Raw genomic sequence first — 27,802 nt, 5'->3', positions numbered from 1 at the left:
GGGTGTGCAAGAGGCAGCTGATCAATGTTTCTAACTCTCTATCCTTCTCTCTTATTCTCTGTAAAAAATCAATAAAGTATATTTTTTAAAAAAAAAAATAAAAAAATAATAAAAATTTTTAAAAGAACAAGATATAAATCCTTATATTCTTGAATCTTAATAAAAAGTACTGAATTGTTTGACATTTCATTTTAAAAGCATGCTAGGCACTTGGAAACACGTTAACTATATATATACATATACTGTTGACAATGAGGGCAGACCGACCGCCGACCACACACAACAGAGAGCAGATTAATGGTGTTAAAGTACAAATTAACGTTAGCCTTTTTCATATCCAAAGTAAGTGTGCAACAAAACTCTCCACTGTGATAAGATTACCCTCAAGTTTTTCAACGAAAGATGGATATTTAAGCTGTGTTTAGTAACTAAGGACAAGAAAGCAAGCGGCTAGTCGAGAAGTTGAAGTATTACCTGTTCTTTCAGGTGTTAGTATTGCTTTATTTGAGGTTTTAGAGAAGCTGGGAGTATTAATGCCATTGCTATAAGGGCTGAGTCTTGCAACAGGACTATAAGGAAAAGCCAGGGAGACATTTGAAGAGAAGAGACTCCGCCATCGGCTGGCTGTCACAGAAGCAGAAATAAACAGCAGCAGTTAGCAATATGGAAGCAGAATATGACTTGTCAGAGGAAGGAAGGGAAGACGTTAAAAAAAAAAAAAGAAAAGACAAAAGAGCAACTTTTCATTAGAATAAGTTAACTGACTTCTATTTATCTAAGGGAAAAATACGTTTTAAAAAAAGGCAATTTGTGAATGAGGGTCATATTTACACCTCCTTAAGAATAAGTAAATCAGTCTCACCTTCATAAAGCCAACATGCCCATATAACAAGAAAAATTTGTTTTGGAAAACTCAAAGAAACTTACCATCTTTACAAACTGTAGGAAATGTTCTTAATATTAACCATACACAGTCTTATGTTTTTTCTAAGGTTAATTTTTCAACCCATTTAACCTTTTGCACTCGGATGTCGAGTGTGACTCGACACGGTTAGCATTAGAATAAAGGAATCGAGAAAAAAGCAAGTGAGTGCAAAGGGTTAATATCAGAAAATGTTGGTAACATTTTTAATAAAAACATATTAAATTATGGAAGAAACTTGAAGTGACTCTTGTGTTTCTAAATGGCCTTGATCCAAACAAGACTTATGCAAAAGTGATACAAAAATCACAGAAGGGTACAGCAAAATTTAATGACTGCTAGTTTTCATGGCAAGTATGGAGACTAATTGGTGATCTACTGGATTTTTCCTTTTCATAAAAATATTTCCCAAATTTCCATATTGATCATATACTATTCCTATAACATCTAAAGGTAGAACTATACACATTATTACTTTAATACTATAAAATAAGGAACAAAAAAGGATTTTACCTGCAATGGTTAGATTATCGCAGTGATGGGCAACCTTTTGAGCTTGGTGTGTCAAACTTTGCCAAAAAACTGAGCATAACTCGGGTAGTGTGTCACTTTGAGGAAAAAACTAACTCCAAGACTCTAGTCGCAAATGTTTCGTCCTCAGGAGCAGCAAATGTTTCATCCTCGGCATGCGGCCGCGTGTCATCAGAAACGGCTAAGCGTGTCAGTGCTGACACGCGTGTCATAGGTTTGCCATCACTGGATTATCTAATGCTTACATTATCTCACCTGGCTAATTAGTGTGTTTCCCTCCTCCAAAATTACCAAGCCCTTGTTATTTCTAAGTGCTTGAGATCATGAAAAATACCCCAAACTGTACAAATTTGAATTAAGTCACATGAAACATCACTTCTCCCTTCAAGGAATACAAATCACTGCACTAGTCAAAATCCACTTTCCTAAAAAGCAACCATTTAGACATGTACACAAGCAGGATGAGAAAAATAAATAAAAAATTATAAATTTGGTTAAACTTCACCTTTAGGCAATGAATAGGTTTATATTTGCTGGAAATTTGACAAAACTTGAAAAACATACAAAAAGGACTGCTTTGAAATGTGTTCCCCAAATCACTTTTAATAAGCAATGCTAATGAGTAAACAGTTGGCAAGTATTTAAAAATGGGCAGCAGGGTGGAAAGATAGAAACCATGGGAATTAGTCAAGAAAGTAATCAGCTCCAAAATTGGGGTCTTTGCAATTAAGACCCTTGCAAAATACCACCAAGGTAATTTTTTTAAAGAGCAAAATGTTTCCTTTTATTTCAGCATTTCAGCAAGCACTGTTGAAATTTAAATACCATCCCTTTACAACAACTACATAACAAAATGTTTTTTTCCTCACGTAGGTGAAAGAACTAGGCAAGAAAGTGTCTACATTCACTTGATTATGCTTTCAGAATTCGTAAGTTTCATGGAGGGAACACTCCCTGAAGCCTCGTTCCTAACTGACACCAATCATGTCACGTATCCAATACGTAAATAACTGTGCTTAAGCAGCCCTTCTTAAGCTGAGCCAGAGCAGAGAGATGTGCGGAGTGGGCACTCCCAGCTCCTTACCTTCTGGGTATATAAACTTGATCCCAAAATACACTGAAAAAATAGGGGTTAATATGCAACACACACTTGGTAGCTGTTCTCACCGCTTCAATCTCCATTACTCGAAGTTTCTCATTAAAAATTCCATGATAAAAGAAATCAATAGTTCTTTGTGGCTGCTAACTTGCTGAACAGATAATGTTATTTTTTACCAGTCTGATCACTCGCCAGGCAAATTACAGTGACCGCGTGTTGTCACCCACAGATGCAGACAACGTCGCATCCCAAGTAAACAGCATTCATCGCTCTGCACAGTAACCACTGTGCCCAGCCTCCCAGCACAATGGCGCAATGATTTTGACTATGATGACAGCAAGAGCCCAACCAAGCACACAATTAGCATCTATTGCAAGAGAGAATGCTGTGCATTGTCCTTTGGCATGGAGGCTTTTAAGAAGAGGGAGGAGCATCATTGTGGAGGAGAGCTAAGAAAGCAAGCATGCTACATTAGTGCCCAAGGTTGCGGTGGAGGAGTGGAGAAGGAAGTGGAAACCGGCACATCCTACTTATTCTTCTCTATGTAGCTGAAGAATTGTAACAGGAAGCATCTTTATAGAAAATAAAACAAAAAGAACTTTTCATAGGGCAATTTTGTTTTCCAATAAATTAATTTTTTATATAAGGACATTAAAATTTTTGAGCGGTCCAATGATGATCAAAATTATCCTAAGAAAGTCTTTACTAAAGGAGAAAATGGGTGATAAACTTCTGAACAGCAGTATTTTCCTATACTCCTACACCAAAGTTCTAGCTATGGGTAAAGGGCTTCTCATACTTGGAGGGGGCATGACTATGTATTTTTCATTTACTTGCAACCCCTGAAATAGCAGAGAGTTGGGCCCAAACATAAGGATATAAATTTCCTATCACCCTTGGCAAGGTTTTCTTTCCCAAATGCCTTAAGTTAAACTGCCTCTCAGAACACTGCTTTCTCTACAGTTGCACTGCAACTTCCTGAAGACTCTCGCCACCTCTCACTACCTCTCACCAGGTTACTGCAACCTGTTCCTCAATGAACTCTCAGCCACAGCACTGCCCTCGCCAAGACTGTCTGAACATCACTACCAAAGCTGTGCTAGTCATATGTTATTTTTTAATTCTTAATCTTTATTGCTGAAGTATTACAGATGTCCCTCTTTCCCTCCCTCATTGCCCCATCCACCCGGCTCCCGTCCCACCCCAGGCCTTCACCACACTGTTGTCTGTGGCCATGGGTTATGCAGATAAATTCTTTGGTTAATCTCTTCCGGCCCTCCCTCCTCCTTTCCCTCTGAGATTTGTCAGTCTCATCCATGCTTCCATGTCTCTGGATTTATTTTGTTCATCATTTTATTTTGCTCATTAGATCCCACATATCCTATATAATAAAAGGCTAATATGCAAATCGACTGAACAGCAGAACAACAGGTTGCTATGATGCATATTGATCACAGGGGGCAGATGCTCAACTCAGAAGCTGCCCCCTGGTGGTCAGTGCACTCCCACAGGGAGAGCGCCGCTCAGCCAGAAGCCGGGCTCACGGCTGGCGAGTGCAGCAGCGGTGGTGGGAGCCTCTCCCGCCTCTGCAGCAGCACTAAGGATGTCCAACTGATGGCTTAGGCCCACTCTTAGGTAGGACATCCCCCAAGAGCTCCAGGACTGTGAGAGGGCACAGGCTGGGCTGAGAAACCCCCCTCCAAGTGCATGAATTTCATGCACCGGGCCTCTAGTAGTGATACTTGTCTTTCTCTGCCTGGCTTATTTCACTTAGCATAATACTCTCCAGGTCCCTCCATGCAGCCTCAAAGGGTAAGAGATCCTTTTTTTGTACAGTTGCATAGTATTCCATTGTGTAAATGTACGTATCTTTTGTATCCACTCACCTACTGAGGGGCACTTGGATTGTTTCCAGATCTCCACTATTGTAAATAACACTGCTATAAACATAGGGGTGCATATATTCTTTCTGACCGGTGTTTCAGATTCTATTCTTTTAACTCTTACTTTCTTCCATTAAGTACTACAGTGGCTTTTCATCAAATACAAGGTGTAATACACAAGGTGTATTTGATGAAAAGGTACTGCAGATCATCTCACTGGCATCCTAACCTACTGCCATGTATTCCATGTCCACCTTTACAGTGTTTCTGAAACTTCCTTGTTAAGAATTATACTCATATATGCATAACCCATGGACACAGACAATAGGGTAGTGAAGGCCTGGGGTGGGAAGGGGGGCTAGAAAAGGTCAATGGCGGGAAAAGGGGGCATATGTAATACTTTCAAGAATATTTAAAATAAATAAAAAGTTCAAAAGATGTTTAAAAAATTATACTCATATAGTTTAAGCTTTCTAATGTTGTCTCCCTTGCCTAATGAGCATTTCCTATTAAGATAAATGTTGTAAATCACTAAGGTGTGCAACTGTCAAGATTTTGAACATATCCCAACATTTATTGATTGTATACTGTGGGCCAGACATTGTGTCCGTTGGTACTGAACTAGCTGTTTCTACTGTGAAAAGAAAAAGTGAAAACAACTGACTCCAGAATATGTTAGAATGTTGCTTTATTTTTTAACTCTTTTAGGTTGATGTAGTACTGACCTTTTGATAAGATTTTCATTCAATCAGTTATTTTTTCTTGTATTTGTATTATATACTGCTTTGTCACGTTTGATTTTGACCACCTGCAGGAATTACACAACAAAAACTTAAATATTTATTGTATTCACTACGAGTCTAGGCAAAGATGATCAAGACGTGGTAGGAATGTCATTGCTTCTTAAAATGTTTTTTGTTTTTTTGTGTTTTTTTTTTTTTGTTTGTTTGTTTTTGTGTGTGTGTGTGTGTGTGTGTGTGTGGCCAAAAGAATAATTTTCAGTGTAGAGAATTAAAGAAATTTAGATTCTTTCTTAAACGAATCATGTCACCTGGCCTTTGTGATTTTTCATCACTTGATAGTATCATCACTGGAGCATTTCATCAAGTCCATTTTGGAAGGTACTACTTTGCTTAATGATGTACAAAAATAACTACATAGATATGTTATTTATTTTTCAGGCCAGGCAACTTTGAAGATGTATAGACAATAAATTAATAGACCTTTAGACACTCTCGGCAAATGTTTTCTGTAAAGGGGCAGCTAGTAAATATTTCAGGTTTGCTGGCCACATGGTCTCTGGTGCAACTACTCAACTCTGCCACCACAGCATTACAGCAACCGCAGACAATCCAGAAATGAAGGAACCTGGCTATGCTCCAGTAAAACTTTAGTTATATAGAATGAAAGCTGAATTTCATAAAAAGTATGAGCCATGAAATATTGTTTTGAATTTGTTTTCAACCACTTAATAATGTGAAAGGGGCCATACAAGAATAGGCAGAAGGCCAGATATGGCTATAGTTTGCCAACCCTTGGACTAACATGCAGGCCAATTTTATGACATTCACTCTGAAACATGCACAGGTTTAGAATTTTAGTGCAAGGGTCTATGTCAGGTGTCGAGACATTACAATGATGGCCGATAGCATACTTCTTTACTGCCATTTTTCATAACATTCTTATAATAAAAGACCAAAAAGAGACCCTAAATTGAGAATGCAGATAACCAGAGCTCCACTCTCCATCCTGCCACATACTGGTTCTGAAAGTTGGAACTTGACAAGGTAGGAACTTAGTGTTGAAGTGTTCTCATTTGAAAAAAGGTGTTTGTCAGAGGATAATAAGCAAGCCTGTGGTTAATATTAAGACTAGTTTGCAGCATACCTTCTCAAACTATAAAGCAGTTTTTAAAAACTACTTAAAAGTTACAGCAAGTTGTAGCAAAAATCCTATATAATAAAACCCCTAATATGCAAATCAACCGGGTGTTTTGATGCGCACTGACCACCAGGGGACAGACGCTCAACGCAGGAGCTGCCCCCTGGTGGTCAGTGCACTCCCACAGGGGGAGGGGCGCTCAGCCAGAAGCCGGGCTCACAGCTGGCGAGCTCAGTGGTGGTGGCGGGAGCCTCTCCCACTTTCACAGCAGCGTTAAGTACCCCTTGGGGGTCCCAGACTGCAAGAGGGTGCAGGCCTGGCTGAGGGACACCCCTCCTCCCCAAGTGCACGAATGTCGTGCATTGGGCCTCTAGTACTCTAAAAATACTGAGGAAAAATGTTCTAAAAGCTAGGTGGGAAAAAGAGTGCAGACATTTTCCACACTTTCACTTCTCCTAATTCTTAGGTAGCTTAACCTGTCCTCTCAAAATAAAACGGGCATGCTTTTTCTATTATATATTTTTTTTTCTAATTATAGTTGAACTGCAATATCAGTTTCAGTTGTACATCATAGTGGTTAGACGTTTATATAATCTACAAAGTTAGTCCTCCAATAAGTCTACTACCCACCTGGCACCATACATAGTTATTACAATATTATTGACTATATTCCCTATGTGTTTTTTACATACCCAGGACTATTTTTATAATGGGCAATTTGTACTTCTTAATCCCTTCACCTTTTTCACCCAGCCTATCAACCCCCTCCCATCTGGCAACCATCAGTTTGTTCTCTGTATCTGAGTCTGTTTCTGTTTTATTTATTTTAGTCTTTAGATTATACATATAAGTGAAATCATATGGTTTTGCCTCTGACTTATTTCACTTAGCATGATACCCTGTAGGTCTATCCATGTGGTCACAAATGTTAAGATTTCATTCTTTTTTATGGATGGGTAATATTCCATTGTACATATGTACCACGTGTCTATTGATGGGCACTTAGGTTGCTTCCACATCTTGCCTATTGTAAATAATGTTGCAATGAACATAGGGATATATCTAGACTTAGTCTTTCCTCAGATGTTACCAACTCAGTGGCAAATTAAGGAACCTTAATTTTCAACAATTAATCAAATTAGGTCAACTGTTCTCACTTATTTATCCAGGAGCGTCTGTCCCCTGGTGGTCAGTGCGCACTTATTATCTCACTTATCTCAGAGGAAACAAATGTCCCAAATGCCACATTTTTCAGAAATAAGGTTTCTTCAAAACCACAGACCAAGTTCATACCTTTGCCTCTTTACCAGAGTCCCGGAAAGTAAGGGAAAAGGAAGCAAGGAGAAAGTAACAAACCTTCAATTCTTCTGCTTTTATTTTCCCTTTGTACAACAGGTAGGCAGCCCTGAATTCTAATTCAATCAAGTAGAGGAATTTAACTACATGGCCCTTTACTAACACTAGTTACAGAGTGCTCTGAGATCAGTGAAGAATGGGAGACATCAACTCTTTTAATACTTTTTCTTCTCCCTTATACAGACAGGAAGTTTCATGCAGACACAGCATTTTAACCTAAACCCACAAACCAGCAGGGCAGGAAGACTTGAATTTTCACAACTAGCCTTTCTAGTATAAACTTCCTAGGTGGTCATATTACATCGTTACGTACCTAGATCCTACAGAAATGCCTGGCCCATAGATGCACTCAGATGTTTGGGCTAAGCTTCAACAAAGGCAAAGATAGTGTTTTACTGGTTCACTTCTAAAAACTCTGCAGGCTGAGGTACAAGTTCTCTGGAGAGGCTACATGTTTACTTTAAGAAAGCATGACTGACTTGGCTCCAAACTGAGCAAGCCCCCTGTCACAGTAACATACGGCTTGCAGCTTATCTGATCCACTATTTTTATGGGGTAAACTTGAGTAGCATTTATTTCCCCATGACCTGATAAATAAGCATATGGGATCTAGGAAGTCCGATTATTTAGAAACAGGTGTTCATAGTGTTTTCTCCCAGGCATACACAAAGTAAAGAGGATTTAACTATTATGCATTTGCCAGTGTATTCATATAAGCAGAAGTAAATGATGCTCCTAATTGGTATACTTAGGGAGTATTTAATTAGGGTAAGTTAGTCATAACCCCCAAGTCTCTCAATCTTCAAATTATAGCTAGAAAAATCTACTGGATTAATTTGAATATTTTCACACAATTTTAGCTCATTCAACCTATGATGACCAATGTAATGATTTAAAGTTAGTAGCCATGATATATATCCATGTATAACCCAAAACACTGTAGATACTCAATATTTCAATTTCCAATTTCATTAAAAAATGTAATAATTTACAAAAATATGACTTCGTACCACCTTTAAGAAATATCTAGTAAAAGAGTTCATAATTAAATAATACCTAGAACTAATCAAGAAAGTCACTTTCAACATTAGGATGAAGTTTTAAAATATATTAAGTTTGAGAGTAACTAAGGGATTATATACCTACAATGATTGGCAGATAAATGTTTAGTCAATGAGAGTTACAAAATTTCACCACAAAAAGCATTGCTTAATAGCACTTAGTCCCTAGGAATCAGAGTTTTAGAAGAGTTCTTAATCTGAATTTAATAGGTCAAGTGTTTCCTAGGTCTTAACAGTTACAGCAATCTCATTGGTTAAAGTATGTAGTCATCATAATTAAAGCACCAAATCTCTTCTGCTCAAATCTTAACCAAGACCTCATGTCAAATGTTCATCTCTCACTGCCACTACTGGATCCTTCTGTGGGTCTTCTACAACCAGGACATAGGCTAAGCCGAAAAGTGAGGGTTGGAAAGAGGAAATTCTATGGCTGTCAACTATTTCCACTTAATTGCTGGTCAAAATGAAGAGGAGCTTTAAGCACACACGGACCAAATACAGTGGTATCCAGGACCAGAGTGATCTCTACGGCTTCACAGATCATCACCAGACTTCCCACCTGCAGTTAAAAAGGGGGATTTTTTTTTTAAATTTAACTTTAGTAGTAATCACACTTCAAAGGTATGTTTAAAAATTCCCTTTTATAGGAGCCATTTTCTCCTTAGGCCTGACTGCTCTGGCTTAAATCAAATTTAAGGACAGTGAAAACAGCCACAGAATGTGACAAGAGGGTCTGTGTGAAAGTAGTAACTTAACCTGAAGAGAACAAGGGGAAAGAGTGACCTAATAATCTGTCGAGGATGTGACGCTGTCATGCAGATTCTAGACCGCCGCTTTCAACTGGACTACAGCAACCATGCAGGCTGCGACAGCCAGCTAGAATAGCATCCAAGTTCTACCGTGACATACTGAAGTTAGTTAAGAAAGACGCTACAGAATCTAATTCTATGAAGGAACAGGCTAGACTATCTCCTGTCTCAAAGCAGTGGGTCCACCCCACCCCTCAAAACTAAGGATAGACTAGATAACCAATAAGAGTCTCCTGAGCTTGACTGTACAGTATAGAAGGAAATCCAAGCCCAGTAGGCTATTGGGATGCACTAGAAGTTCCTGAATAGAAGAGTGATATAAATGAAATCTGGACAATCCTTTCTATTCAGCACCTCCTGGGCTAACTACTCTCCTTTTAGTGAGGGACACAACACATGTGGCTTATATCCCAGTGACAGAAAAGGCCTCTGACCCACTAATCTTGGGAGGTGGTGGATTGTAAACATAAATTTAAAAGTTTTGACAAACAAGACACATTTGGGAGGGGGGGGGGTCCCTAAAACTAACCACTTTCATTATTTTATTATAATACCTGCACATAGAAGAACATTAAAATATACATAAAAGTCTAAAACAGCCAGACCCGCTTTCCAAGAGTGTTATCTTAGAATTGGGAGGCGATTATATAATTAGTGTTTATAAGAGTAACTTTAAGTAGACAAACCACCACCTTGTTGGTAGCCGACTCCCCACAGTGAAAAGGTTAGACATTTAGGACACACACACTCTCTTACCTGCCACTTCCATCTCCAGATCTGACAGTTCTATTTTTACACTGTCGAGGTTTACTGCATTTTCATTCCATTCTATAGTTGTGATTAGGACAGCTGTAAAGTGATCATTAGATGGTAAACCACATAAATGTGGCTTTTCAGTGTTTTGATGTAATAATTACCATTCACTGACGAACTAAATATTGTAAAAGAACCAAGGGAAAGAAATGCAACTGTTTGGCACTAGACCCTAACCACTAGGTGAAGTACATGACAAGCCTACAGCTCCAACTCTTTCCTTATTTCCTCTTTATTGGCTTCTCCTGGGTCAGCTTGGTGGCCACTGTTCTCTAGATCTCAGGGATTTTTTTCCTTGTACTTTCCCACCATCACAATAGGGTGCACAAAGTAAAATTTTCTAAATCTTTGCAGAATCAAAATCCCCTTCCATTTGCTTCACAATTTAGGATTTATCTGGGTGCAAAATTATAGTTTGAAAATAACTTCCCTTCAAACTAAAGAAAATATTCATTTTTTTGTCTAGCATCCAATACTGCTTATGAAATGTCTGAGGCCCTGTTACCACTGTAAATAACCTATTTCTTTCTTTGAACATTTTTAGGATTTCCTCTTTAACTTTAGAAAATCTGAAGTTCAACCAGGATATCTGGGTGCAGGTATTTTTTCATCTACCCTAGTTCATACTGAGGACTTGCCTTTCTTCAGCTCAAGGAGTTTTTCTTTTGTTGTTTATTGGTGCTCTCTTCCTCTCAACTATCTGTTTCTGCTTCTAAAACTATTTAAAAATTAGAGGTTCTGTATCTGTCCTCCACGTTCCCTAACTTCTCTTTTTTTGTCTTTCTTTTTGGGAAATCCCTTTGACTAATTCAGGTGAACAGCTTGGTTTTTAGCCCTGTTCATTCTTCTTTTTTTTTTTTTTAGTATTTCCAAGAAATTAAAAATGACTTAAAAGTGATTTGACTGCTTATTTTCCCAGAAATCTGTTCTTGTTTTAAAAGTATATTACCGTCTTAAATATGAGCATGTGAATTCCTCTCTGGTCCTAAGGTACTCATTTCCTACCAAGTCAGTTGCTCTGCTTATTTTTTCTTGCTGTTAGTTTTCCCAAAAAGCAAGTAAGACTTAGTTACTGACTCATATTTATGAATAAAGACTAAATTCATCCTAGAGGTAACGAGTATGAGTTTCTTCTGCACCAATATAGGTATTACCCCAATGGGCCTCTAACTTAATAGAGAAAACTGAAAACAGGCACAGTGTAAAGGATGGGTTATTCCATAGCAAATTTTCCATATGGTGCTGGACATGCAACAGCAGAAATGGCTGAGGATCCTCACAACACAAAGTAAGGAGGTCTTTATCCTAGCAGTGGGCTGCTTTGGGAATCCATCTGCTACTCCTCCCAGCCCCTGCTCAATGTAATGTGCACATCTGACGTTAGCTCGAGCTCTGTGTCTCAATGAGCAGTAGAAATCCCACACTTAGATTGCTCTACCTTTTTTAAAAACAGGTATCTTGTTTCATCCTAAAGACTACACATCCCCACCACTTGCAATCACCATCTGCAGCAAATGCTAGCAACTCCTACTGCCAGAAAATCCTGTTCCTGATCCAACATTCCTTATCTAAAAATGCTATAAAAACGAAAATCACAATCATACAGCATGTACTATACACACACATGCTTATGAAATGCACACACAACTATAAATCTAAATTTCAAAAGACATACTTTTACTTACACACACACACACACACACACACACACACACACCCTGTTCCTTGAATTACAATCTTGCAGCTATAACAGTGGAAAAAAATTAAACTCACAAATAGAAACTGACAACAGCTCCAAAACTCAAACACACGAAACTTGTTACTATATAAAAGTTTAAAGCTCTATGTATTATAAGTAAATGAGAATATCAAAGCCTTATGTTTTCAAAGTTAATTAAGTATCATGAAGAGTTTGGCCACGTTTTCATCTACCACTTCTCACATGAAGTCATGTGAGAAATTCAGAATATTAATGAGAAAACCAGAATATTAATGAAAGCATTTCCAAGTTTATCTAAAGAATCCCCCTTAAAAACTGCTAAAGTCTAACTTTACTCACATTCCAAAAAATTCCTAAAATCACTATTTCAGTCCCCATATCTTTCCAGATTTCAAAAAAGGCTCAGCCACATAAGACAATCCAGACTGTACCCTGTAGCTTTCCTATCCAGAATCATGTCATTTTCTTGCTTAAAACTATTCAGAGGCCTCCCAACCATCTTAAGGTACAGTCCAGAATCCTTAACTACCTGAAAATCCTGCACACTCACTTCTCTAGTTTCATTTAGAGTCACTCAGTTCATGTTTTCTCCCTCTTCACCTCCCTCCATTAAACAACCATCACAATGGTCTGCCAGTTCCTCTCACATCATGGGTCTCATCCCACCTCAGGGCCTTTGCACATGCTGTTCCTGTGCTCTGGGCTGTTCTGCTCCCAGCCCCTCCTATAGAGGTACCTGCTTATCTCTTGATGACTCCTCAACATATCATATCCTTGGGAAAGCATTTCCTGGCCACAGCACTCGGACTCAGGTCCATTAGCGTCATCATGCTTGTTTTAAAGGTAAGGAAGAAAAAGAACAAGAGCTGCTATATTTATAATGTTTCTTGTACTAGACTGCATGCTCCAAACACCAGCCACTGAGTTTGTCTTGCCACTGTATCCTTAGTATCTAGCTTTGTGCCTCACCAGCAAGTACTCAATACATTTATTTTACGATCTAGCATTTACATCATCTATCTGATCAAGGCCTGGTGTTTCAAAAAAGGAGAGTCTACAAATTATTGCATAAACTAATTCTATTTTGTAGAGGTCACAAATAACAGACACGAACAGCAACCAAAATAAATTTTCGCTGCCATGGAGGCAAATTTAATCAATTATCAGAGTAGTATGAAAACAGTAAATAATTTGGGAGAATCTCTATTGTTTATTTTTTCCTTATTGAGGTAGGTAACAAAATAGCATGTCAATTATATATTCGTTATAACAAACATTTATCCTCACTGTCATAAGTTATTGCTTTGGTGTTTTTTTAAAGATTTGAGAGAGAAGAAGAGAGAGGGAGAGAGAAAAAAATCGATGTCAGAGCCAAACATCGATTACCTGCCTCCTACACACTCCTACTGGGGATCAAGCCTGCAAACCAGGCATGTGCCCTGGCCAAGAATCTAATCAACAACCTTTTGGTGCACAGGACAATGCCCAACCAACTGAGCCACACCGGCCAGGGTAAGTTATTGCTTATTTTAATAAACACATTCCTAATCATGATAGAAAGTCAAAATAAAAACTACAGAGAAACACATGAGGTAGAAACTGCAAGCTTCATAGGAGCACAATCTCAATTATCTGTTACTATCTGTACTAAATAACATTACCAATAGTGGAGGTAGAAACTGCAAGCTTCATAGGAGCACAATCTCAATTATCTGTTACTATCTGTACTAAATAACATTACCAATAGTGGAGCAAAAGCATTGGGGCTATTCTGAACATAAAAACAAAGAAAATATGTGACAGAAGCTCACAGGCATGAAATGTGACTTCTATTTCCAGCACATGGGATTAATAGCAAATGTCAAGAGACCCTGTCTCTACACAAAAATGTCAGTATGGGTCCAGATTACTTTTCCAATGAGAAAGGGAATCCTTTACAAAGATTACCTAAAATGAACTGCACAGACCAACTTTCAATTTTGTGCTCCAAATGTGACAGAGAACCTCAAGACTGGAAACATGAACTGATGGAGATAACATCTTGGGCCACGCAAGGAGAGACTGGACAGGTTCCAGGAGACAGACACTTAACAAGCTTCTTAATGTCTCAGTTCTATCTGTGTGGCTTTTACAAATGAAAAGGTCACCTTCAGAGCACTGGATGAGCCAACCACTTTCCACTTCATTGGCTAAATTGAGAGAGAAATACTCCATCATAACAACTGAGACAAGAATGGAGCAGGTATCATGAAGATTTAAGAAAAACTCAATAAAGAAGTAATATCCATTCACACTTGCTTAGCATAATCCCAGAGGAGATGAGAGACAGTCATAGGGAAACATGACCCAAGATAGTAATTGTGCAGGGCTACACTATTTGTGAAAACTATACCCACACTCCTCAAATGTGACCTGTCCTGATTCAATAGTTATGGACATTCAAGTATCTTAAGGCAAGATAAGCTTTTATTAACTGGCCCAAATTAACTGAACCACATATTGGGTGTTTCAAATTACTTAGATAAGCTTTTTGATCATTACTTGGTTATTTAACATCCCAGCCTCATGACCTGAACTTAGCTCAGACTCTAGATTAGTCTCATTCCAATGTAGGGTATCATGTGAGCTAACGCTATCCATGAAAGTTCTGTGAGTGTTTGTTATTTATATTCTAAAGGGGTAGGGGAAGTGGGGAAGAATATAGAAAAGCATGTCAGAAATGGAATACACATCGATCTAAGAAGAAACAGAAGAAGAAAAGAAATAGACTAACATGGTTGTGTCTTGAATTTTTTACTATTCTTGAATAAACTATACTCATTAAAACTTTTCAATTTGAGATTTCTAACTCTAATATTTTTATTTATAATTACAGAAAACAGACATCCCCAAAGGAAAAAATACTATTAGTTTTCTATAAAGTATACATAGCTAAACGAAGAGGGTTCCCTGTATTTTTGGGTTCATTTTCTGAATAAATAACTGCATATAAAACACTTCACATTTTTTCAAAGTAATTTCACATTCAACATTTCCTGAAATCTTTCTAATAGCTCTGTGAAACCTACTCAATGTCCCCACTTACTTAGCAAAACACTAGAAACAAGTGGCATGCTCGCAGTCATACAGTTCAATTAGGGATGAGGCATTACCGGCACTAAGTCTAACTACTAGGTCAAAACTCTCCACCATAATTAGCATTCAACACCCACAATGTGATAGGAACTATTCCAGGCACTGGGGAGAGGGGGGGAAGCGATGAACAAAGCAGACTCAAATCTCCACCCTCAGACTAGCATTTTAATGAGCACCACTATGTGATTTTTCTTCTTGGCTTGGCTACTCAGATACCATTTTTAACACCAAATGTTCAATTACTTTCTTTGTTCATCTAAGGAACTTAAATATAGTCAAATTAATAAATCACAAAAACCAAACATTTGGAACTTAAAACTTGTTTGAAAGGTCATTAAGCACTGGCAATTCAGAATGAAGTTGAGGAGTAGGCCCCTATCCTCAGATGCTTCCAAACAGAAAATAACAAATGTTAGGACAATTTTCCAAAGAGAAGAAAACAACCAAAATTTTGAGTTTTGTCTAATATTGCACATTCAAATGAGGGTTCAGTGTTGTTATTGTTTGTTTGTTGTTGTTTGTTTGGGGGGGGGAGAAAATATCATTCTAGGCTTTCTTAGTTAATTTTATACCAATAGACTGCACATTTAGAAGTACCAAAAGATTTAACTTTATAAATTAAAAAACAACCGTTTGGAAAAGGGAAAGTAAGTTTTAGTTCCACAATAAAAAGTTTCAGTTAATTAATGTTTAATTAATTTACCCTATGAGGATTTAAGGGTGTTTAATACATATTAGTCATCTTTAAGAATATATATACCTTCCACCAAAAATAATTATCCCATTGTGATTTACACACACACACACACACACACACACACACACACACAGATAACCAATTTGCAAAATTGGAGCTGTGAAGACAAACTTCACTTAGCAGTATCTTAAAACAATTGTAATACCCTTGTTATCACCCTATAAAATTAAATATTACAAAACATGACTTACTTTCCCTCATTTTGTTCAGAAAAATAAACTTTCAGAAGATCAGGATTTTAATAAGCTTGTTCTCACAACTTCAAGACAAAACCTGGACACTTCCACACACTTTCCGGTAACAGATCCACATTCACAACGGTGTCGGACAGAGCAAGGCTGTCTAAGATCTCCCAAAGAAAAAATGTTGGCAGCAAAAGGAGAGCTAGAGGTCCTTCAAGAAGTTACCATTAGCAATGACACAATTAGAGAGAATCTTGGAAGAAATGCTGCCTAACGTATCTACAGAAACTGAGCTGACAAACCCTTACTACAATGTGTTCCTGGAGATACTTCCTTCCTAAGCAGGAAAGACAGATAATTTGTAATCAAGAAAACAGCAGAGGCTAAGTTCTAGAGTATAGGAGGGAATAAGAAAAGAATGGGATGGGATGTAAGACCAAGGAACCGGAGGGTATATAAGGTCCACCCACTAGATACACTATGGCTCCTCCTAGCTATGGCCTCTCTACGCATGTTCTACAGGGAATTAACCTTTAATTTATGAGTAATTTTCTCCCCCGAAAAAATCAGGGTCAAGAACTATAACCAAATATCTAAAATATTTGCTAAGAAGCAGCCTCTTATCTGAAGCACCAGGCTAACGCTAAAAAAGACTTACCCATCCCTTGGTAAAAAGTGTGAGTGTGTATAAAGAGAGACAGAGCCCAGCCGGAGTGGCCCAATTGGTTGAGCGTCATCCTCGGCACCAGGAGGTTGCCCATTCAATTTACGGTCAGGGCACATGCCTGGGTTGCAAGTTCGATCCCCAGTTGGGGCATGTACAGAAGGCAACCAATCAATGTTCCTCTCTCACATCCATGTTTCTCTCCCTCTCTCTCTCTCTCCTTCTCTAAGCATGTCCTCAAGTGAGGATTTAAAGAAAAAAAGAAAAGAGAGAGAGAGAGAGAGAGAGAGAGAGAGAGACAGAGAGACAGAGAGAGAGACAGACTGACTGAAAGGATGACTTTACCCTTTCTTCAAATCTAATCCCTAATTGCTCCTTGTCATGGCAGTGGATGGTCTTACCAAACAGTCTTTAAAATCATGGGAATGTATGAAACCACTGATCATTTTGCAATAAAATGCAGTAAAATAAGTAAAAACTGATTATTTAAAATTAAACATGCTGGTGAGTGGGAAAACAATGCCACAAGCTGATACTTCAAGTGACGCCAGATTTTCTTCTGGAAGAAGGAGATGGCTAGTAAGGAAAGTGGTGCAAAGACTCCACCCCATCTTAAAATATTCAAAACCCAAACTGAAATCGTAACAGTTATCATTGTGACATTGGGTTCAGAAAGAAATAAAAATTCATTTATTTTAGCAATAGCCTATAGGATAGGTCAGGTTCCCTTCTACCTGGTGTGACCCTGTCCTTGAGCAATTTATACTCAAATGAAGAGTCCTAGTCTCAAAGAAAATGCTCAATAATATTTGTTCCCTGAAAATGCTGATTGTTCAGGAGAGAAATTAAGCCTAAATAAAAAAGAAAATGCTTTATTAGAGAGTTACTTGAAACTTCTAAAATACAGAATGTTCACATTATTTCAATTAAGTATTTATACTAATTATTAATAAAATTTAAGTAAATTATAATTTGTGATATGTTAATCAGCTATCATTGACAAAAGACCCCCTTAATGGAAAGCCAGTAAGAATTCTTCAATATGAAGGACTAAATATGAGTTCTTATTTATTCTCTTACAAACCCACACTAGAATGGCAACTAAACTAAAAGTCTTCTAAACCCAGATGAAAGACAATAGGAGAGGAGGCCCCATCAGACTAAGTCATTTCATTCAGAAGTGAGAAAACAGATGAACATCAGGTAACAGACTTCCGTTTCAGCACTCACTGCTCTGAGGGGGATAAGCCAACAAGGACCTAGGAGGGTTCTGGAATTGAAGGTGCCAGGTACCAGAGGGTAGGGATTCTAGGATGAAACCAAAATAGGACAACTGTTTCAAAATCTATAGCAAAGTACTGAAACCCTTGGGCTCCCTCCCCTGCTTTCCTGAAAGATGGATTTTATTACTTAAACTGAAACAGAAAGCTGCTAGGTTTAAGATACACTACACAAATAAGAGTACCTTACAGAAAAACAGGAGGAGTAAGTGTAAAGTCAGTACACACCAGAAGGTAAAAAATACTGAGAGCACAGGGACTTAACATCAGTTTTGATCACTGCTATATCCCCATTACCTACAATGGTCTCTGACACACAGAAGATACTTAATAAATATGCAGCAAAGAGTGCAGAAGAGGGGTTTTTAAAAAATCTCCAAGAAAGTAGGAAAAAAAATCAAGGGGGAAAAAAAAAACACACACAGAGAGAAAAATAAAAAATGGGAACAGGAATCCAGGAGATTTGAGATCTGATAAAAGGAGTATCTGGAAAGAAAGGACAGAGAAAACTGGAGGGGAGGGGAGAATTATAAAGAACTAATGCTTAAAATTTTGTCAAACTTAAGTTTCCAGGTTGAATTACACACTGACTGTCCAGAACAAAAATGAAATTCCAAAATACCAGGAAGAAAAGATTCTAAAATACCTGGGGTATTTTAAATGGAAAGGTCACAAGATTCAGAAACAAGAAAGGAACAGGACTTCAGAAGCAATCCTGAAGCTAAAATATAATGGAATAATGCCTCCTAAACTCTGTTGGAAAGGGTTTCTATACTGAGAAACCATAGAATTCCATACGGAGTCCAAAAACCGATCAAGTGTAAGAGTGAGGGTACAAGCAAGGCACTTCCAGACATATGAGGTTCTCCCATGGATCCTCTATTCTCTCCCACTCCCCCAAAAAGCAACAGGAGAATATATTTTACCAAAATGGAATATAAGGAAAAGGAATTCTCTCCAGCAAGGAGACAGGTGATACAGCACTGAAGAGAGAAGAAGGAAGGTCCACCGTGACAGCTGTGCAGAGGGCCACAGAGAGCCAGTTCAGTCTGGAGTAAGAGATCACAGGACACTACCAGAAGGGATAGTTTAAAAAAACACAAAACTTAGCTGTATATGTCCAACTGTACAAAGGATGGCTCATTTGGAGAGTCTGAGGATAAACTAATGACAAAGACCAAAAAATCAAGTAAGTGTCTTTTTACAGTTAACTCTAGGAAAAACAGAAAGTTAGATGAGAAAAGAAACATAATGATAAAATACTGTGTGGCTTAGATGTGACTATTTCTATCATAATCAATTGATGCATCCTAAAATTAGTAAAAAGCTACATGGGAGGATATGTGTTGGAAGCCGCCCATTGCCTTCACTAGCAGAGAGGTGTGGACAAGGAACCCGGAAGGCTGGTTAACCTTGAAGCTCTGAAAGGTCAGAGCCAACCACCCACTGTTTAGTTGAGACAATGGTAGCTAAAGCAACTTCCATCTTTTAGTTTTGTGTAAATCCTTGCTGATAGGCTATTATTGGAATTGCCTGCCTAAAGGCTATGGGTGTATCCCATAGTCTTAATAAAAGGGATAGCAAAGCCAGAGCGGGGTGAAGTCCTTCCCCTTGAGTTGGGCTCTCCCCTGGCCCCCAATATTTCCAAATTAATATTTTCTAGCCTCTTTCATTTGCGTGCGGCCTCCTCCAGAGCCCGAACCCTGAACCTGAACCCTGAACCACGCGGGTCGTGAAAGGGGTTCTCTACAGATATGTTAAAAAAAAAAAAAAAAGTACCGTATAAGGAGGGGGGAGGGTTGTTAAAAAAATTAAACCTTCACCACCCAAAGTAAAAAGCCAATGGATAATGTTTAACCTTTTGCACTCGGATGTCGAGTGTGACTCGACACGGTTAGCATCGGTAGCAGCTCGTATGTCGAATTGTATTGAATGTATCAATAATTTGAAATATAAAAAAATCCAAATAAATAAGTTTGTATGAAAAGAAACTCCAGTTTTTTTATTCTACTGCCGCGCATTGTAAAATCTGGGGTATTTAAAAAACTAAATCCCGAGTAGAATAAAGGAATCGAGAAAAAGCAAGCGAGTGCAAAGGGTTAAAATTTACAACTCAAGCAATAGCCATATAGGCATGGAATTTATAAATAGAGGCAAACAACCAAGTAAAAACAAATAGCTTTTTTTGTTAACCCTAACTGGAAGATTTTTTTAAAAATATATTTTATTGACTTTTTTACAGAGAGGAAGGGAGAGGGACAGAGTTAGAAACATCAATCAGCTGCCTCCTGCAGACCCCCTACTGGGGATGTGCCAGCAACCAAGGTACATGCCCTTGAACAGAATCGAACCTGGGGCCCTTCAGTCCACAGGCCAACGCTCTATCCACTGAGCCAAACCGGTTAGGGCCCTAACTGGAAGATTTTTTTTCCTCATTGCATTTCAGAGAGAGTGTAGAAGGGAGGGAAAAAGAGAAGAAGAGAGGGAGGGGGAAGGAGTGAAGTATAGGGGAGAGGGAGAGGGAGGGGGAGGGAGAGGGGGAGGGAGAAGGGAGGGGAGGGGGGGGGAAGGGAGGGAGGGAGAGAGAGAGAGAGAGAGAGACAGACAGACAGACATCAACTGGTTGCCTCCCACACCCACCCCAACTGATACTTGCAACCCAGGAGGGGTAGGTGCCCTTGACCAGGCATTGAACCTTCGATCCTTCAGTGCACAGGCTTATGCTCTAACCAGTGAGCAACACTGGCCAGGGCCAAATAGCTTTTGTTAGGTAATTATATCTAGGTAATAAAACGGGAATGAGAGGATGGGGTAGGAATTAGCTATTTTTCTTAAAGTACCCATAAGACTAATATTTCTAAACTACAGACATAATGCTTTATAAAATATGAATTTCAAAAATAGAAATTCAACCAATGATTACCTGGTCTACGGGGTTATTTCTTATCTCATATTGGGATTATGGATCTTTGGAACAAAAGCGTTTAGTCTCACAGCAAAAGAGGATTTAGCAAGACTAATGTTGGTTTTGAAATGCTAGTTCTCTGCTTAACCTCTATTACACAAAATTTAAATAAATAACATCATGAAAAAAACTCCAGCTTTCAATTCATTTCCCCATGACCTCACAATTCTGCTTTAGCCCCTAGTCAGTGAGTGGAAAATCAGATAATCAGGCACTTAGTCTAAATTCTCAAAAGCCCCCAGCAATCAGGATTATTTACATCAAACCTAACAAAAGCCTCTCCCCTATTGAAAAAATAAATAAATAAAGAGAGAGCGAGTGTATATCAATGTACCCTATATGCAAATGGTCCGAAGGGCCCAAATCCAATCTGCCTGTTTTTGTAATAACCACCAGCTAAGAATGGTTTTAACATTTTTTAATGTTTTAAAAAAATAAAAATATTATTTTGTGACACATGAAAAAAAAAATCACATGAAATTCTAATCTCAATGTCAGAAGGTAAAGACTTATTGGAACACAGCCGTGTTCATTAATGTCTGCATCTATGGCTGCTTTCTAGTGATGGCAGGGATGGTGGGGCCACAAAGCCTAACCTATTACTATCTGGTCCCTTTCAGAAAAGTCTGTGACCCCTGAGCTAAAGAACTTTGAATTTACCCCTGAGTTAAAGAACTCTAGTTCTAAATTTTATTTTAAATAAAGTTGAGATACATTCATGTATTTAAAAAATGTACATCTAAAAAGTCCTTGAATCAAGGATAAAGAAATTTAGGAATGAGCTAAATAACCTTGAAAGGGAAAAAAATCCAGAGGGATTAAATGGTTGCTTAGGGTCATGCAGGTAAAAGGGAACGGAATCAAGATTAGCGTCTTCAGACTCAGAGAGCTGCTCTCTTAGATAAGCATCTGTTGCAAAGTTTTAACCCCAATACTCCTTTGTTCCTATTCTACTCTTCAACTTTCTATTACTAAATAACTTATTTCACTTTAGTTAAAATGTTAATAAAACATGCTTTTAAAGTTTGATCTTCCCCAAATATTTAAAACAGATTGAAATTTACTTATGACTGTGCCAAACAAACAAACAAACAAACAAAAAACACAGTTGAGAATTCTGGTTAAGGACAGTCTTTGGCATTGGGGACGCCCAGGCTCTTATCTCTGACCCCAGGGTATCACTCTGGCCTCATAATCCCCCAAACTTCTCTCAAGTTCACTTTTCTCACCTCTAAAAGTGAGGATAGTACCTACCACAGCTGAGTGGGGTGGGACTGAGTAAAATAAAGGATATGAAAAACGTAATGTTCTATCACAGAATTAAGAGCTCAAGAAATGTTGTCTATTATACGTTGTCTTATCACGTCCAAATATTTTTATAATCATTCATTATCCCTGAAGAGCTTCACAGGCACTGTTCTCAAACTGCAGTGCCCATAAGAGCCACACTTGTGAGCTCGTTGATGCCGATTTCCTTGGCCCTACCCCCAGCTACACTGATTGTTTAATCTGGAAGAGGCAGGAATCTGCATTTTCTTTTTTTTTTTTAAATTGATTTCAGAGAGGAAGGGAGAAGGAAAGAGAACTAGAAAACACCAATGATGAGAGAAGATCATTGACTGGCTGCCTCGCACACTCCACACTGGGGATCAAGCTGGCAACCTGAGTATGTGCCCTGACCAGGAATCGAACTGTGATCTCCTGGTTCATAGGTGGATGCTGAACCACTGAGCCATGCCGGCCAGGCAGAAATCTGCAATTTCAAACTCAAGTTGACAATTGGAGGCAGGTAGTCCATGGGATAGAAACAGTGTTCCTAAATACTGAATCAGATACTGAGAAGTTAAGAGACAATCAAAAGCCTAAATAATCACAGCTTTAATTAAGTAGTCTACTTAATCAAAGGCGCTGAGTACTACTCATTTATTTTGCCGTTTTTCTTTTTATAACAGTCCTAATGTTTTTTTAATTTAAACTTGTGTTAGGCTCCATAAGTTAACTAACGTTACATATAATACAAGATTATTTTCAAATAATTATTAAATCAAATCTTATGTGCTTTGATTTATGAAGGTTAGGACTTCCAGTTATACAACCAACTAAACAGTTAAGGAACTCAAAATGGTCAGTCCAATGGATCTTCAGTTTTCTATCTTGGAATTCAGCCACACAACCTTGTTACTATCTCAGAGAATTTAAGACTGACCTGTTTTACTTATAGTATATTTGAAAACAGAAAGGAAAAAAAAATGTATTCCTACTGTACAATACAAACTAATACAAGCTAGAAATCTGGCTAAAAAATAAGCACGAAACTAAATATGTTATATATTAAAAACTAAATATGTTCTATATTAAGAACCCCTGATGTGTAATACATGTGAAGTGAAGTGCATGCAACAGCCACACCTCAGGGCAAGGTTTTTCCATTTAAGTATCTATTCCAAAATCAGCAAAAACAGAGTTGACAGTGGCGAGAGTCTGAGAATGTAAAGGTATCGGTTTGCAATTACCTTGCTCCAGTCTATGGCACAGGGAGCGCCTTGCTGCTTCCATCTCCGGAGTCGGATTATCTAGGACGTGTCTACACCACTGCAAAGGGCTCAGGGATTTTTCTGATGATGAGAATGTCTTTGAAGACCCAACGTATAACCTTAAAAAGAGAAATCTACATTATAGGTATTATATAGGTATGTAGAGATTACCTGTCTTCTAGAGAAAATAACACATATTTATTAACAATTTCTACCAAAACAGAACTCACATTTGATTAGTTTAAATACCAAAATTACTTTTTAACAAACATCCCCAAATAGAATGGGGATGCAGCTTGGTGGGAAGGACTCCAAAAACTGTGGAAATATATCTCAGAGTCAGAGATTGGAGGCTTTTGTTATTGAACTAACCTTGAACAGATACCAGGATGATCTGACTACCTCACTTTTCTAGAAAGAAACATTTTCATCTCTTTCTTGGCAATAGAATCTTACATGAACTTGAGCTAATATATGTAAGCATGACATAGCAAACAAAGCAAATCTTATGTGCTTTTTACAAGTGAAATGTCAGTTGTTTATTCATGCTCTCAACTTTCAAATAATCAGCTATTTCTCTAGTCAAAGTCTATTCTAAATTGGGTAAGTGCTTCTTTCTCATTGAAGCCAAACAACAGCTTTCGAATGTATGTTATAGGAAGAGTTCACTTCCAGCATCTATACCATCCTATATAATAAAAGGCTAATATGCAAATTGACCGAACAGCAGAACGACCAATTGCTATGACATGCACTGACCACCAGGGGGCAGACGCTCAATGCAGAAGCTGCCCCCTGGTGGTCAGTGCGCTCCCACAGGGGGAGCACCACTCAGCCAGAAGCCCTGAGCCCAGGCTCACGGCAGGCGAGCACAGCGGTGGTGGCAGGAGCCTCTCCCACCTCCACAGCAGCTCTAAGAATGTCCGACTGACGGCTCCCAGACTATGAGAGGGCGCAGACCGGGCTGAGGGACCCCCCCACCAAGTGCACAATTTCGTGCACCAGGCCTCTAGTTACATAATAATGGGTAGGACTCAAAATAACAAGGAGGCACTATAAGTTAAAACAAAGATTTCTTCTCATTGATATACTGTGCTAAGGTAAATTTTAGAATTTCAGTGATAGGGTTATATAAAAAGGTTTATCTTGAGGATTAACTAATAGTTAACTAAAAAAAGAAAAAATTATAATCACTGACTAATAATTGACCTTATTTTATAAAGCTGCATTCTAATTACAAATCTCATTAAAGTAATATTCCTTCAAAGTTACCATAATTCTAATGAGTGCACTTTCTTGAAATAACACTTCATTATTCACTCTTTTACTGTTTATAGTCAGGACTCCCACCTACTAGAGTAATTTATCAGTTATCCAAGATGGTTGGGGATATACTGTTCATTGGTAAATTATTCTTTTAAGTCAGGGATGGGTAAACTTTTTCTGTAAAGGGCCAGCTAGTAAGCATTTAGGCTTTGTAGGACAGGCTCTGTCACAACCACTCGACTCTACTATTGCAGTCCAAAAACATCATAGATGCTATGCAAATGAATAAGTTCCTATAATTTACCTGAAATATCTGTTTTATACACATTAAAAGCTGATTTTTCAGATGTCATGAAATAGGATTCTTTTCAACCATTTAGTAATGTAACAAACAACAAGTGCTGGCGAGGATGTGGAGAAAAGGGAACCCTAGTGCACTGTTGGTGGGAATGTAGGTTGGTGTAGCCATTGAGGGAAACAGTGTGGAGTTTCCTCAAAAAATAAAAAATGGAACTGCCTTTTTACCCAGCAATCCCACTTCTGATTATATGTCCTAAGAATCCCGAAATACCAGTCAGAACGAATATATGCACCCCTATGTTCAGAGCAGCATTATTTACAATGGCCAAGATCTGGAAACTGCTCAAGTGCCCATCAGTGACTTAGTGGTTGAGTGTTGACCAATAAACCAGTAGGTAACGGTTTGATTCCAAATCAGGACACATGCCTGGGTTTCAGGCTCCATCCCCAGTAGGGGGTGTGTAGGAGACAGCTGATCAATAATTCTCTCTCTTCATTGATTTTTCTATCCCTCTCCCTCTCCATCCTCTCTCTGAAATCAATAAAAACATATTTTAAAATACATATTTTAAAAATTGGTGGTACATTTACACAATGGACCAACTACGCTGCTATAAAAAGAAGAAACTCTTACCCTTTAAGACAACCTGGATGGACCTGGAGATTATTATGCTAAGCGAAATAAGCCATCCAGAGAAAGACAAATACCATATGATCTCACTAATATATGGAATCTAACAAACAAAATAAACTGATGAACAATATAGAATCATAGGCATGGATACATAGAACAGACTGACAAATGTCAGAGGGGAGGAGGGTGAGGAAGACTGGATCAAGAAATGTGACGGAATTAGCTGAAGAACACATATGCATAGCCCATGGACACAGACAATAATGTGGTGAGGTTCAAAGGAGGGGCAGGGGGCAGGGGCTGGATAGAGGTGGGAAAAGGAGGGGATTGGGGTGGGAGACATCTGCAATAGTGTCAACAATAAAAAATTTAAATAAAAAAAGGAATAGCCGAAACCGGTTTGGCTCAGTGGATAGAGCGTCGGCCTGCGGACTCAAGGGTCCCAGGTTCGATTCCGGTCAAGGGCATGTACCTTGGTTGTGGGCACATCCCCAGTAGGGGGTGTGCAGGAGGCAGCTGGTCGATGTTTCTCTCTCATCGATGTTTCTAACTCTCTATCCCTTTCTCTTCCTCTCTGTAAAAAATCAATTAAAAAAATAAATAAATAAAAAAGGAATAAAGTGAGTTTCTTGTAGGCAGTATAAAAAACACACAATAATAATGTAAAAATTTAGCTGACCAGCCATATAAACCAGGCAGCAGGCCCAATGTATCAGTAGGATACAATCTGCTAACTCCTATTGCAAATGAGGATTCTAAAATATCTGTTTTAATAGATTTAATAGTAACCCTAATATATCATTATTCCCTGAGAATGTGGACAATCCTGCCTTCATCAAGAGTATATTGATTAGCTAAAAATTTATATTCCTGGGCCCCACCTCCGTCTACTGGGACAAGATTATCACCTACCTATGTAAATCCATCCCATTCACCCTCCCCTGCTAAAGGACTCCTGAACTGTCCAGCACTAGGTAGCTCTCTAGACCCCCAAGAAAAGGTTAGTCTAGGCCAGTTGTTCTCAATCTTTGGTGCATTGAAATCTCTTAGAGGGCTTGCAGGCAAGTCTAACCTACCAGATTCAGTAGGTTTTGGGATAGGGTTTAAGAACTTGAAATGTCTAACCAGTTCCCAGGAGATACTGATACTGCTGTCTGGAGACACAGTGAGAATGGATGCACTGAGCTAAGCCAATCATAGTAATCCCATTATCCCTGTTTGCCCAGTGACTGGTTTAGGCACAAGCCCTAGACACAATCCTAACCAATAAAAACTAAGGGGAAATATTCTGATGGGTATGTGGATAATATTCTCCTCATTTTCAAATGGGTCACAAAAGACCCAATTATATGCTGCCTACAATATTTACACTTTAAACATAAACATGCGGGCTAAAAGGATGGAAAATTACAAAAACCTACCCACAAAGAAAAGTCCAGACCCAGAAGTTTTCACCAATGAATTCTATCAAATACATAAAAAAGGAATATCAATTCTTCTCAAACCCTACCAAAAAAAAAAAAAAAAGAAGACAAAGAAACACATCCTAACACATCCTATGACGTCAGTGTTACTGATACTGAAACCAGACTCAGACCTTATAAGGAAGGAAATTAAAGAACAATATCCCTAATGAACATAGAAGCAAAAATTCTAAATAGTTAAGCAAATTGAGTTCAACCATACATAAAAGGCATACTTCATCATTACCAAGTAGGGTTTATCCCAGGAATGAAAGGTTGGCTTCCCAGTCAAACATAAATGTAACTTATCATATGCACTAAAATAGAAAAACCATATAATAATCTCAAAGACTAAAGCATAGTGCATCCATTCCTGATAAAAGCTCTCAGCAAGTTAGGAATATAAGGAAACATCCTTGATCGCATTAAACACGTGTACAAATACAGCATCTGTAATGGTGAAGCACCATGAATGCTTTTCCCCTAATATTAGAACAAGACGAGGGCTGGAGGTCCTAGCCAGTGCAATCAGACAATAAATAAAAAC

At 38.4% G+C, this 27,802-nt stretch overlaps 1 protein-coding gene across 3 annotated transcripts in view; it reads right to left on the bottom strand.

Moving 5' to 3' along the window:
• SLAIN1 (SLAIN motif family member 1) overlaps positions 1-27,802 on the bottom strand; it is a 62,132-nt gene that overhangs the window by 23,121 nt on the left and 11,209 nt on the right. For 2 of the 3 annotated variants that reach the window (XM_054720236.1, XM_054720237.1), the window contains one exon: positions 23,572-23,711. In XM_054720236.1, coding sequence (XP_054576211.1) covers positions 23,572-23,711 — 140 coding nt within the window. Of the gene's footprint in view, positions 1-474; positions 625-23,571; positions 23,712-27,802 lie in introns of all 3 variants that reach the window. The other variant, XM_054720235.1, reaches the window with a different exon arrangement.

The sequence above is a fragment of the Eptesicus fuscus genome, chromosome 8, assembly GCF_027574615.1.
Source record: "Eptesicus fuscus isolate TK198812 chromosome 8, DD_ASM_mEF_20220401, whole genome shotgun sequence".
In the NCBI taxonomy this organism is placed as follows: Eukaryota; Metazoa; Chordata; class Mammalia; order Chiroptera; family Vespertilionidae; genus Eptesicus; species Eptesicus fuscus.
The sequence above is the reverse complement of the archived record's forward strand: the minus strand, read 5'-3'. Positions and strand labels throughout refer to the sequence as shown.